A 12,992-nucleotide genomic window follows, 5' to 3' on the forward strand; every position below is an offset into this window, starting at 1 on the left:
TTTTTCAGATTCTCCCAGATCAGTTTAGAATTTCCATTTGCTTCACCAATTATGTTAATAAAAAACTATGAAATTACAGCAGCCTCCCCCATGTTGGGTTGTCCTGACACTCAGAGATAATGTCCCAGCAAATACTGAACGTCCTGAGGACATTAGATGACCTTCCCATTAGGTCCGTATACGGTTTTGCCGCTACATTATTTTGTTATCACATCACGTGATGGTCCCAAAGGGAACGTTCTCTGGGGGACCTTTGTTTGGTTCCCTGTACATTTTCAGGACGTCACTGAGGACCATGTCAGGACCTTTTTAGGAGGTTATCAGGGCTTTCATTTGACTAGTTCTTAGGACATTACGTGATGGTCCTAAGGGAACGTTCTTTGGGGACACAATGTCCCAAGAATTTCCTAAAAACGTCCTCGGGGACGTCCACGGAACCAACCGGGAACTAGAGAAAACCTGGGGACGTCCTAACAACTCATTATTGTTTGCAGGGGTCAGACACTTGGAAGTAGCTCTCTCTATTGCTTGATTATGCAGCGTCTTGTTTGAATTCTCAGGATACCATCAGCAGCCTAATGAAGACAGTCGTTTGGCCAAGCTCTGCCCTCTGATACGGCAGCAGTTGTCTATTCCAATACGAAATCAAACCATTCAAAAAGGCCATCCTTTTTTTGTTTTTGTTACTTTAATGCACATATATCTTTATGAAATTGACTGTGTTCACCATGTTTAGCATTACTACATATCTACACATAGCATAGGAGGGTCGTCCACCGATAGAGTACGTTTTGGGTAGTGAAGTAAAAAAAAAGAAACGGAAAAGAAAAGTCACCTAATTTGAACATTCTGATAAAGAGCAATTTAATAAAAAACATGTTTTTACCATCTCAAGACGTTGAATAAAAAATACAACGAGCCAATAGAGTGCCAAATAAAATAACAGGGTTGATGTTTTCATCTTAAATCAGCCATGAATCCGCTTGTGACAGGGGGAATGGAAGCTTGTTGTGTACAACAGGGAGGGGCAATTAAATACAAGCTTCACCCCCCAAAAAATTTTGTTTAAATATTTCTAGCTTATCCTATCTATCTATTGAGTAACAGGTTGGCATGTTATGTTATGCTCGACGCACCGAGTTTTCCACCACAAAACACCAGAAATGGCTAAAATTAGTAGAAAAAGCTCACCTGAATTTATTATATAGTGCCTTGGGAAAGCACTCAGACCCCTTGACGTTTTCCACATTCTTTTACGTAACAGCCTTATTCCAAAAATGAATTTAATAAAATAAATTCCTCAGCAATCTACAGACAATACCCCATAATGACAGGTTTTTTGATATTTTTGCAAATGTATTAAAGATAAAAAACAGAACAGAAATACCTTATTGTGTGTAGATGGATGAGGGAAAAAAACTATTTAATACATTTTAGAATAAGTCTGTAACGAAATGTGGAAAAAGTCAATGGGTCTGAATACTTTCCGAAGGCACTGTACATTCACAACTGCAGACCACGTGCAACTACACCAGCCCAGGACCTCCAAATACAGCTTCATCATCTGCGGGATCGTCTGAGACCAGCCACCCGGACAGCTGATGAAACTAAGGAGTATTTTGGTCTGTAAATAAAGCCCTTTTGTGGGGAAAAACTCATTCTGATTGGCTTTGCCCCTGCCCTGTGAAATCCATAGATTAGGGCCTAATGAATGTATTTCAATTGACTGATTATCTAATATGAACTGTAACTCAGTAAAATTGTTGAAATTGTTGCATGTTACGTTTATATTTTTGTTGAGTATACTTAAAATATCTAAGGGACGCAATACGTACACTATATGTGGAACGACCCAATAGTATTGGAGGTAGGCAACAAACAAAAAGACCACCCACACTAATTACCTTGCCGTAAACTCCCCAGGACAGTTCCGTCTCCGTCACCATGACGACAATCCCAAACATCCCGAAGATGAGTGCGTAGTCACTGAGTCTCTTTCGCTTCTCAAAGAGCGCCCTCCGGTGGCCGAGTCTATAGCCGATGTCTTTGTTCTTCTTCACAGGAGCACCGTTCCCGTCCCTGACCAGGCTCTCGTTGGACGCCTTGCCGGGGTCCTCACTGTTTCCCTTGGAAACAACCACCTCCAGGCCAGAACTGTGCAGCGTCTGGAGGGGCTGTGTTTCGGAGTCGAGCTCTGCTAGGTTGTGCCGCGACGACGCCAGGCTGCCCAGTGGTCTCACTACACCGCCATTGTGCTTGCAGGTGTTCATGGCTATCTGAGGGAGTCGGCCGCTGCTCTCGGAGAGGGAGGATCCAGCATGGCTCAGCTTCTTTTGCTCAGTGGTTGCCTGGTGGAAAAAAAGACAGGAGGATGTTAGAGAAACAGAAACCAAACTCAACAGTGCATCAGTGTCTGAGGGTGGAGGAATATCTCACCAATCGGTCTGGTGTCAGAGATTGGGAAAATACAGTATAGTCCTCTTTTGAGGACTATTTGAGCAATATCCCATGGGCCGGAGTCAGAAGTACGAACTAGAAACACTGCTCTGCACTAAATCAATGCTTAGGGATGACAATATCTGTGTTATTGTTCTGCTGCACATGGCACACATCAATTGTCCCTCACAAATAATGCATTCAAATCAACAGGGCAAAAAAACATGAACAGTGAATGAAGATGGATGCATAAATAAAGCCATATAACTAATAGTGGACCCTACAAAGTGCAGAACGTTTAATCTTTGTGCGGCACAAATTTCAGTATGAAAGATTTATGTGCTGCATGACTATGTTTCCTGTTAAAGAAACACTTTTTCCTGCAGAGATGGGGTGTCCAAATGACTGTGCGACTGAGTTGCTTTTCTTTAATCAGACAAAGGGAAATCAAGGACATTCTTCAGCCAAAGACGCGTCTTCGTCATCTGTTTGTCAAAAACAGCATCTAAATTGAAGAGGACTCCTGCTCTGACCTTTCGGTGCTATCTTTGAACCAGAGTGTGATTGCATTGCATCACTGGTTCAAGGAGAGGCAAGAGTTAAATGGGGTGAGAAAGCAGAGGAAGTGCAGAAAAATGTACAGTATGTACACCACCGTTCAAAAGTTTGGGGTCACTTAGAAATGTCCTTGTTTTTGAAAGAAAGACACATTTTTTTTGTCCATTAAAATAACATCAAATTGATCAGAAATACAGTGTATACATTGTTAATGTTGTAAATGACTACTGTAGCTGGACACATCAGATTTGTAACGGAATATCTACATAGGCGTACAGAGGCACATTATCAGGAACCATCACTCCTGTGTTCCAATGGCCCGTTGTGTTAGCTAATCCAAGTTTATAATTTTAAACCCTTTTGCAATTATTTTAGCACAGCTGAAAACTGTCATTCTGATTAAATAAGCAATAAAACTGTCCTTCTTTAGACTAGTTGATTATCTGGAGCATCAGCATTTGTGGGTTCGATTACAGGCTCAAAATGGCCAGAAACAAAGACCTTTCTTCTGAAACTCGTCAGTCTATTCTTGTTCTGAGAAATGAACAGCACAAACTGTCCCTAACCAGAATAGAAAGAGAAGTGGGAGGCCACGGTGCGCAACTGAGCAAGAGGACAAGTACAGTGCCTTGCGAAAGTATTCGGCCCCCTTGAACTTTGCGACCTTTTGCCATGTCAGGCTTCAAACATAAAGATATAAAACTGTATTTTTTTGTGAAGAATCAACAACAAGTGGGACACAATCATGAAGTGGAACGACATTTATTGGATATTTCAAACCTTTTTAACAAATCAAAAACTGAAAAATTGGGTGTGAAATTATTCAGCCCCCTTAAGTTAATACTTTGTAGCACCACCTTTTGCTGCGATTACAGCTGTAAGTCGCTTGGGGTATGTCTCTATCAGTTTTGCACATCGAGAGACTGAAATGTTTTCCCATTCCTCCTTGCAAAACAGCTCGAGCTCAGTGAGGTTGGATGGAGAGCATTTGTGAACAGCAGTTTTCAGTTCTTTCCACAGATTCTCGATTGGATTCAGGTCTGGAATTTGACTTGGCCATTCTAACACCTGGATATGTTTATTTTTGAACCATTCCATTGTAGATTTTGCTTTATGTTTTGGATCATTGTCTTGTTGGAAGACAAATCTCCGTCCCAGTCTCAGGTCTTTTGCAGACTCCATCAGGTTTTCTTCCAGAATGGTCCTGTATTTGGCTCCATCCATCTTCCCATCAATTTTAACCATCTTCCCTGTCCCTGCTGAAGAAAAGCAGGCCCAAACCATGATGCTGCCACCACCATGTTTGACAGTGGGGATGGTGTGTTCTAGGTGATGAGCTGTGTTGCTTTTACGCCAAACATAACATTTTGCATTGTTGCCAAAAAGTTCAATTTTGGTTTCATCTGACCAGAGCACCTTCTTCCACATGTTTGGTGTGTCTCCCAGGTGGCTTGTGGCAAACTTTAAACAACACTTTTTATGGATATCTTTAAGAAAAGGCTTTCTTCTTGCCACTCTTCCATAAAGGCCAGATTTGTGCAATATACGACTGATTGTTGTCCTATGGACAGAGTCTCCCACCTCAGCTGTAGATCTCTGCAGTTCATCCAGAGTGATCATGGGCCTCTTGGCTGCATCTCTGATCAGTCTTCTCCTTGTATGAGCTGAAAGTTTAGAGGGACGGCCAGATCTTGGTAGATTTGTAGTGGTCTGATACGCCTTCTATTTCAATATTATCGCTTGCACAGTGCTCCTTGGGATGTTTAAAGCTTGGGAAAGCTTTAAACTTCTTCACAACAGTATCTCGGACCTGCCTGGTGTGTTCCTTGTTCTTCATGATGCTCTCGGCGCTTTTAACGGACCTCTGAGACTATCACAGTGCAGGTGCATTTATACGGAGACTTGATTACACACAGGTGGATTGTATTTATCATCATTAGTCATTTAGGTCAACATTGGATCATTCAGAGATCCTCACTGAACTTCTGGATGGAGTTTGCTGCACTGAAAGTAAAGGGGCTGAATAATTTTGCACGCCCAATTTTTCAGTTTTTGATTTGTTAGAAAAGTTTGAAATATCCAATAAATGTTGTTCCACTTCATGATTGTGTCCCACTTGTTGTTGATTCTTCACAAAAAGATACAGTTTTATATCTTTATGTTTGAAGCCTGAAATGTGGCAAAAGGTCACAAAGTTCAAGGGGGCCGAATACTTTCGCAAGGCACTGTACATTAGAGAGTCTAGTTTGAGAAACAGATGCCTCACAAGTCCTCAACTGGCAGCTTCATTAAAAAGTACCCGCAAAACACGTCAACAGTGAAGATGCAACTCCGGGATGCTGGCCTTCTGGGCAGAGTTGCAAAGAAAAAGCCATATCTCTGTCCAGCGTCTGTGTTCATTTACCCATCTTTTCTTTTTATTGGCAAGTCTGAGATATGGCACAGGAGTGATGGTTGCTGATAATGGGCCTCTGTATGGCTATGTAGATGTTCCATAAAAGAATCAGACATTTCCAGCTACAATAGTCATTTACAACATTAACAATGTCTACACTGTATTTCGGATCAATTTGATGTTATTTTAAAGACCAATAAAAGTGCTTTTCTTTCAAAAACAAGGACATTTCTAAGTGACCCAAACTTTTGAACGGTAGTGTACAATGCTAGCTAGTAGAGTACTACCCTGGCGTGCATTCCAGTGGCATCTCCACAGCTCTTCAGGCAGTTCACTCAGTTTATCATTAATGGCTTGTAAAACTTGACTTCACATGGAACCGTGCATTTTCCAAAATAACGGGGGTGTTTGACAACACTGCCTTTTATTTGGCTTGAGTGAGCTCCCTAATGCCTCTAGATGTGTTTGGAAATAAAGTCTGATTGCCCATAATGGAAATGTACTAAGTCGGGCCCAGTGACACTATCGCCTGACACAGACCGGACTAAAGGTTAAGGATTAGAGGGGGCCAGGGTGTTCTAATCCCCTTTACTGTATTAAATAGTTTTATCATTGTGTCATTAAGACCCCTTTTTGAAATGTATCTCAGATAGTGGCACATTCCTACCATAAAACCATAAGGTTGCTTGGAATTGGAAGACCTCAAACTTCATTATACACTGCTCAAAAAAATAAAGGGAACACTAATATAACACATCCTAGATCTGAATGAATGAAATATTCTTATTAAATACTTTTTTCTTTACATAGTTGACACACTACAGCCACATGAGGTCTAGCATTGTCTTGCATTAGGAGGAACCCAGGGCCAACCGCACCAGCATATGGTCTCACAAGGGGTCTGAGGTCTGAGGATCTCTGGCGAGCACATGGAGGGCTGTGCGGCCCCCCAAAGAAATGCCACCCCACACCATGACTGACCCACCGCCAAACCGGTCATGCTGGAGGATGTTGCAGGCAGCAGAACATTCTCCACGGCGTCTCCAGACTGTCACGTCTGTCACATGTGCTCAGTGTGAACCTGCTTTCATCTGTGAAGAGCACAGGGCACCAGTGGCGAATTTGCCAATCTTGGTGTTCTCTGGCAAATGCGTTAGGCTGTAAGCACAACCCCCACCTGTGGACGTCGGGCCCTCATACCACCCTCATGGAGTCTGTTTCTGACCGTTTGAGCAGACACATGCACATTTGTGGCCTGCTGGAGGTCATTTTGCAGGGCTCTGGCAGTGCTCCTCCTGCTCCTCCTTGCACAAAGGCGGAGGTAGCGGTCCTGCTGCTGGGTTGTTGCCCTCCTACGGCCTCCTCCACGTCTCCTGATGTACTGGCCTGTCTCCTGGTAGCGCCTCCATGCTCTGGACACTACGCTGACAGACACAGCAAACCTTCTTGCCAGAGCTTGCATTGATGTGCCATCATGGATGAGCTGCACTACCTGAGCCACTTGTGTGGGTTGTAGACTCCGTCTCATGCTACCACTAGAGTGAAAGCACCGCCAGCATTCAAAAGTGACCAAAACATCAGCCAGGAAGCATAGGAACTGAGAAGTTGTCTGTGGTCACCACCTGCAGAACCACTCCTTTATTGGGGGTGTCTTGCTAATTGCCTAGAATTTCCACCTGTTGTCTATTCCATTTGCACAACAGCATGTGAAATGTATTGTCAATCAGTGTTGCTTCCTAAGTGGACAGTTTGATTTCACAGAAGTGTGATTGACTTGGAGTTACATTGTGTTGTTTAAGTGTTCCCTTTATATTTTTGAGCAGTGTATATATAGCACCTCCCTTTCCACCTAGAAAAGGTGGGACAATTACAGTGCCCTAGCGACGCCTATTTGTCATGATTCATTTCCCCAATAAGATTACCCTTCTGAGGCCGAAAATAAAACACAATGACAAAGTTTGCTTTGTTAAGTGATTAAAGGACAATCGATCAAAGCAAATGGATATGACTGCCGTATCAGACCAAAGGAGGTAAACAGAAAGGAGCCATGACAGGTTATTCTAATAACATACTGAACAATATTGATGTCTCCCCTTGGCTCTCGGTCACCATTTCTGACCATTATGCTGCAGGCTCTTTTGGTGGCTGAAAATATACCACTGACCGCTGACTGACTAACTAACTCCTAGATGGGGTTGTCCATACCATATAGGAGACGGCGCAAGAGAAATACAAGAAGGTAAGATGGAGGTACAGTAACACAATCTTTTTCTACAGGCAAATCCCACATGGATATCCCAAAAGAGCTCATTCTGTACCATCCTCCCAACTCACAACACATCATCTATTCCATTTTGGCATTTGAACTACTGCTCCTCTATTGTGATGCGTTTCATTTCGGTTGATCTCCATGCATTTCAGTTCATTGTATTTGACTTCCGTAGAAGAAATCAAAAGTATCATCATCATGTCATAACACCCGACTCTTTGCCGTGCAGAGAGTGCTCTCTCCCGTTTTCCACAGCTGAAAAGATTGTGCATCCCAAATGTCACTCTATTGCCTAAATAGTGGATTACTCTTGACCAGAAACCACACCCAGCTCTTTACCATGCAAACGGGTGCCCTCTCCCGTTTCCCACCCCGACAAAAAGTGTGCGTCCCAAATAGTGCATTACCCTATATAGTGCCCTATTGGCCCTGGTCAAAAGTAGTGCAGCATATAGGGAATCGGGTGCCATTTGGGACGTGAAAGGGCACAACAAGCCGCGGTTGCCTTTGTCCGCTGATCATCCTTCAGAAGGAGACATGGGGTAGTTGTCTGTCCTGGCGAACGCTTCCATTTTCATTCTGAATGGCACACAGCATCCAGCCTGTATGAAATGGAGCCTCTTAATCAAATTGAAAAGACACAGTGCAGAACAGTTGAAATGAAGCACTGCAACTCTCTGCCTATCTCCTCCTCTAGCTCCCTCCCTCCTTCACTCCCCTCTCCAGCCGGCTCCAATCTAATAGAATACCCTCCTTCTTTTTGAATGCACACACACAATCCCTTGGAATTGAAATAGTACACTGTACAGCCAACCCGTGTGTGTGGGGGTGTGTACATGTTGCATAAGAGTGTGTGCATCACAGGAGGCTGCTGAGGGGAGGACGGCTTAAAATAATGGCCGGAACGGTGCGAACAGAATGGCATCTACGCCTGCATGGCTGCCTGCCAGCCTGTACGCCTGCCTGCCAGCCTGTACGCCTGCATGGCTGCCTGCCAGCCTGTACGCCTGCACGCCTGCCTACCAGACTGTACGCCTGCCTGCCAGCCTGTACGCCTGCCTGCCAGCCTGTACGCCTGCATGCCTGCCTGCCAGCCTGTACGCCTGCCTGCCAGCCTGTACGCCAGCCTGTACGCCAGCCTGTACGCCTGCATGCCTGCCTGCCAGCCTGTATGCCTGCATGCCTGCCTGCCAGCCAGTACGCCTGCATGCCTGCCTGCCAGCCTGTACGCCTGCATGCCTGCCTGCCAGCCTGTACGCCTGCATGCCAGCCTGCCAGCCTGTACGCCTGCCTGCCAGCCTGCACGGCTGCGTGCCAGCCTGTACGCCTGCACGCCTGCCTGCCAGCCTGTACGCCTGCCTGCCAGCCTGTACGCCTGCCTGCCAGCCTGTACGCCAGCCTGTACGCCTGCATGCCTGCCTGCCAGCCTGTACGCCTGCATGCCTGCCTGCCAGCCTGTACGCCTGCATGCCTGCCTGCCAGCCTTTACGCCTGCATGCCTGCCTGCCAGCCTGTACGCCTGCATGCCTGCCTGCCAGCCTGTACGCCTGCATGCCAGCCTGCCAGCCTGTACGCCTGCCTGCCTGCACGGCTGCGTGCCAGCCTGTACGCCTGCCTGCCAGCCTGTACGCCTGCCTGCCAGCCTGTACGCCTGCCTGCCAGCCTGTGTGTATTCGGACATGAGGCGCATGTGTGAAGGAGGGCCGACTCATACAAAGAAAACGGAGGGACACGAGGGAGGAGGGAGAGATGGAGGAAAAGAGAGAAAGACAGGACAGACCCCTGGGGACCTCCCCAGCCTGCTCCTGTTGAGACAGAGAGCTGTAGGCTATAGTTGCCGGTTTGTCACATTGCACAGACGCTGTCATATTTCTGTGACAGGCCAGCAGGCACCAGGGCTGGGCTGTCCAACCCGACCAAGAGCACCAGCCAGGATCTAAGCACGTCTAATTAGTAAAGATGTAACGCACCACCGCCTATTCAGACTAAGCCTGTCTGCGTCCTTGCCAGAAAATGTTCTAAGGAAAGATCTTAATGTACTTTGATGCAGTAAAACTACAACGCTTCCATGTAAACACTGTAACCAATTACTTATAGGATCCTTGCTGTATACTTTACCGTATACACAGTGAACAGTATAAACTCACTGTATACTGATATACAGTGCCTTGCGAAAGTATTCGGCCCCCTTGAACTTTGCGACCTTTTGCCACATTTCAGGCTTCAAACATAAAGATATAAAACGGTATTTTTTTGTGAAGAATCAACAACAAGTGGGACACAATCATGCAGTGGAACGACATTTATTGGATATTTCAAACTTTATTAACAAATCAAAAACTAAAAAATTGGGCGTGCAAAATTATTCAGCCCCCTTAAGTTAATACTTTGTAGCACCACCTTTTGCTGCGATTACAGCTGTAAGTCGCTTGGGGTATGTCTCTATCAGTTTTGCACATCGAGAGACCGACATTTTTTCCCATTCCTCCTTGCAAAACAGCTCGAGCTCAGTGAGGTTGGATGGAGAGCATTTGTGAACAGCAGTTTTCAGTTCTTTCCACAGATTCTCGATTGGATTCAGGTCTGGACTTTGACTTGGCCATTCTAACACCTGGATATGTTTATTTTTGAACCATTCCATTGTAGATTTTGCTTTATGTTTTGGATCATTGTCTTGTTGGAAGACAAATCTCCGTCCCAGTCTCAGGTCTTTTGCAGACTCCATCAGGTTTTCTTCCAGAATGGTCCTGTATTTGGCTCCATCCATCTTCCCATCAATTTTAACCATCTTCCCTGTCCCTGCTGAAGAAAAGCAGGCCCAAACTATGATGCTGCCACCACCATGTTTGACAGTGGGGATGGTGTGTTCAGGGTGATGAGCTGTGTTGCTTTTACGCCAAACATAACGTTTTGCATTGTTGCCAAAAAGTTCAATTTTGGTTTAATCTGACCAGAGCACCTTCTTCCACATGTTTGGTGTGTCTCCCAGGTGACTTGTGGCAAACTTTAAACAACACTTTTTATGGATATCTTTAAGAAATGGCTTTCTTCTTGCCACTCTTCCATAAAGGCCAGATTTGTGCAATATACGACTGATTGTTGTCCTATGGACAGAGTCTCCCACCTCAGCTGTAGATCTCTGCAGTTCATCCAGAGTGATCATGGGCCTCTTGGCTGCATCTCTGATCAGTCTTCTCCTTGTATGAGCTGAAAGTTTAGAGGGACGGCCAGGTCTTGGTAGATTTGCAGTGGTCTGATACTCCTTCCATTTCAATATTATCGCTTGCACAGTGCTCCTTGGGATGTTTAAAGCTTGGGAAATCTTTTTGTATCCAAATACGGCTTTAAACTTCTTCACAACAGTATCTCGGACCTGCCTGGTGTGTTCCTTGTTCTTCATGATGCTTTCTGCGCTTTTAACGGACCTCTGAGACTATCACAGTGCAGGTGCATTTATACGGAGACTTGATTACACACAGGTGGATTGTATTTATCATCATTAGTCATTTAGGTCAACATTGGATCATTCAGAGATCCTCACTGAACTTCTGGAGAGAGTTTGCTGCAGTGAAAGTAAAGGGGCTGAATAATTTTGCACGCCCAATTTTTCAGTTTTTGATTTGTTAAAAAAGTTTGAAATATCCAATAAATGTCGTTCCACTTCATGATTGTGTCCCACTTGTTGTTGATTCTTCACAAAAAAATACAGTTTTATATCTTTATGTTTGAAGCCTGAAATGTGGCAAAAGGTCGCAAAGTTCAAGGTTGCCGAATACTTTCGCAAGGCACTGTATGTTTAGTCTTTCTAAGGCGGTACAAGAGGAGTTTTCCTCAGTGGAATCAGTATGGGCCGTCCTTTGAGAAAAGCCTTTGGTGAAAATTACTGCAGTTTGATAGCAGTCACAATTACAGGCTACCTGAAGCAGCATTCTCATCCCCATCTCCTCCTCGGAGATGAAAAGAAAAATGAATTATGGCTTAAACAAGACAAAACTCCCCACGGAGATGACAAGACAGGTATTTTGCCGGTGTTGAATGGCCATTGTTAGAGCTAATAATGCACTAGGCGTTCAACAGCATCACAATAGAGCACTAATTAGTATGCACCAAGGTGTCACAGTAGACACAGAGAATAATACTGAGATCAGAGTGATATAACTAAAGGGTTTAGGACTCCCTTGGGAGACAAATAGGACCTCATTAGTAGCATGTTTAACGTGTTCAATTCCAGACAATTCGTAGAATGAATTGTAATTCAGTTCTTGGTTTCAAAAATTGTCCGTAGATCTCATGAAGTCATGAATTCAAATTGTACTCAATTCTGGAATTTACTGGAGTTGATAGTTGACTTGACTCCCTGAATGTGATTAGTACGTAAGTCGATTGCAGAATGTAAATGTAAACATAGATAATGCTGGCACTACCCGTGTATTAGTACATACAGGTGTTGAGCCAGTTTGCTACAGCAGGAAAATAATCCTGCAGAAACAGGAAATGTGAATTATTATGTGGATTATAATTCATAGATATTTTTTGTAGGGGTTGATATATTTTTCATGGGGGAAAATCAGGTAAAAAATGTCTAAGTGGAAATTACAAACATCAGAAGCCTTTGTAAACCTCAAATAAACTACAAGTTTAAAATGCCCTGCATTGCAGGACTCTTCATCTGTACACTATAAGACTTTACTGTAATTTCAACAGTAAAGCACTGTAAGATGCACAGTAAAATACCCTGAATATGTTTTATAGAATTAAAGCTGTAGATTGCACTGCATGATGGGTAAAATGCTGAAAAATACTTATTATTGTTATTACAGTAAAAATGTATATTACAGTAATAACTTAGGCCTACAATAGATTCACATTTTCAATTACAGGCGAGGTGCATGAAGCTCAGACTGTTAAAAGATGAAAAAGATCACCTAGATAATGATTGTTGTAATGATTAGGCTTTCACTATACTGCAGCCTCTGGGTGCCACAGTGAAATAAACAGACTGTTATGTTTGCACCATTACTACAGAGGAAATTGTAATATTGTATTTCAAATGGCACTGTAAATCCACCCCACAGAATACAGTACCTTACTGTAGTGGGTGCATGGTATTGTTGTTTCTGGCTCATTAACATATTGAGGCATGCCTTGCAAGAGGTTACATTTATTTATATACATACAGTACAAGTCAAGGGGTTGGACACACCTACTCATTCACGGGTTTTTCTTTCTTTTTACTATTTTCTACATTGTAGAATAATAGTGAAGACATCAAAACTATGTGTAACGGCCGTTGTTGGTGGAAGAAGGTGAGGACCAAGGTGCAGCGTGGTATGT

The 12,992-nt window shown here is 43.9% G+C and overlaps 1 protein-coding gene across 2 annotated transcripts in view; it reads right to left on the reverse strand.

Moving 5' to 3' along the window:
• The window catches only part of LOC109875218 (small conductance calcium-activated potassium channel protein 2), a 63,853-nt gene that overhangs the window by 32,799 nt on the left and 18,062 nt on the right, over positions 1-12,992 (reverse strand). For both annotated transcript variants that reach the window (XM_031810304.1, XM_031810306.1), the window contains exon 2: positions 1,905-2,348. In XM_031810304.1, the coding sequence (XP_031666164.1) occupies positions 1,905-2,348 (444 nt within the window). The remainder of the gene's footprint in view (positions 1-1,904; positions 2,349-12,992) is intronic.

The sequence above is a fragment of the Oncorhynchus kisutch genome, linkage group LG30, assembly GCF_002021735.2.
Source record: "Oncorhynchus kisutch isolate 150728-3 linkage group LG30, Okis_V2, whole genome shotgun sequence".
NCBI classification, from domain to species: domain Eukaryota; kingdom Metazoa; phylum Chordata; class Actinopteri; order Salmoniformes; family Salmonidae; genus Oncorhynchus; species Oncorhynchus kisutch.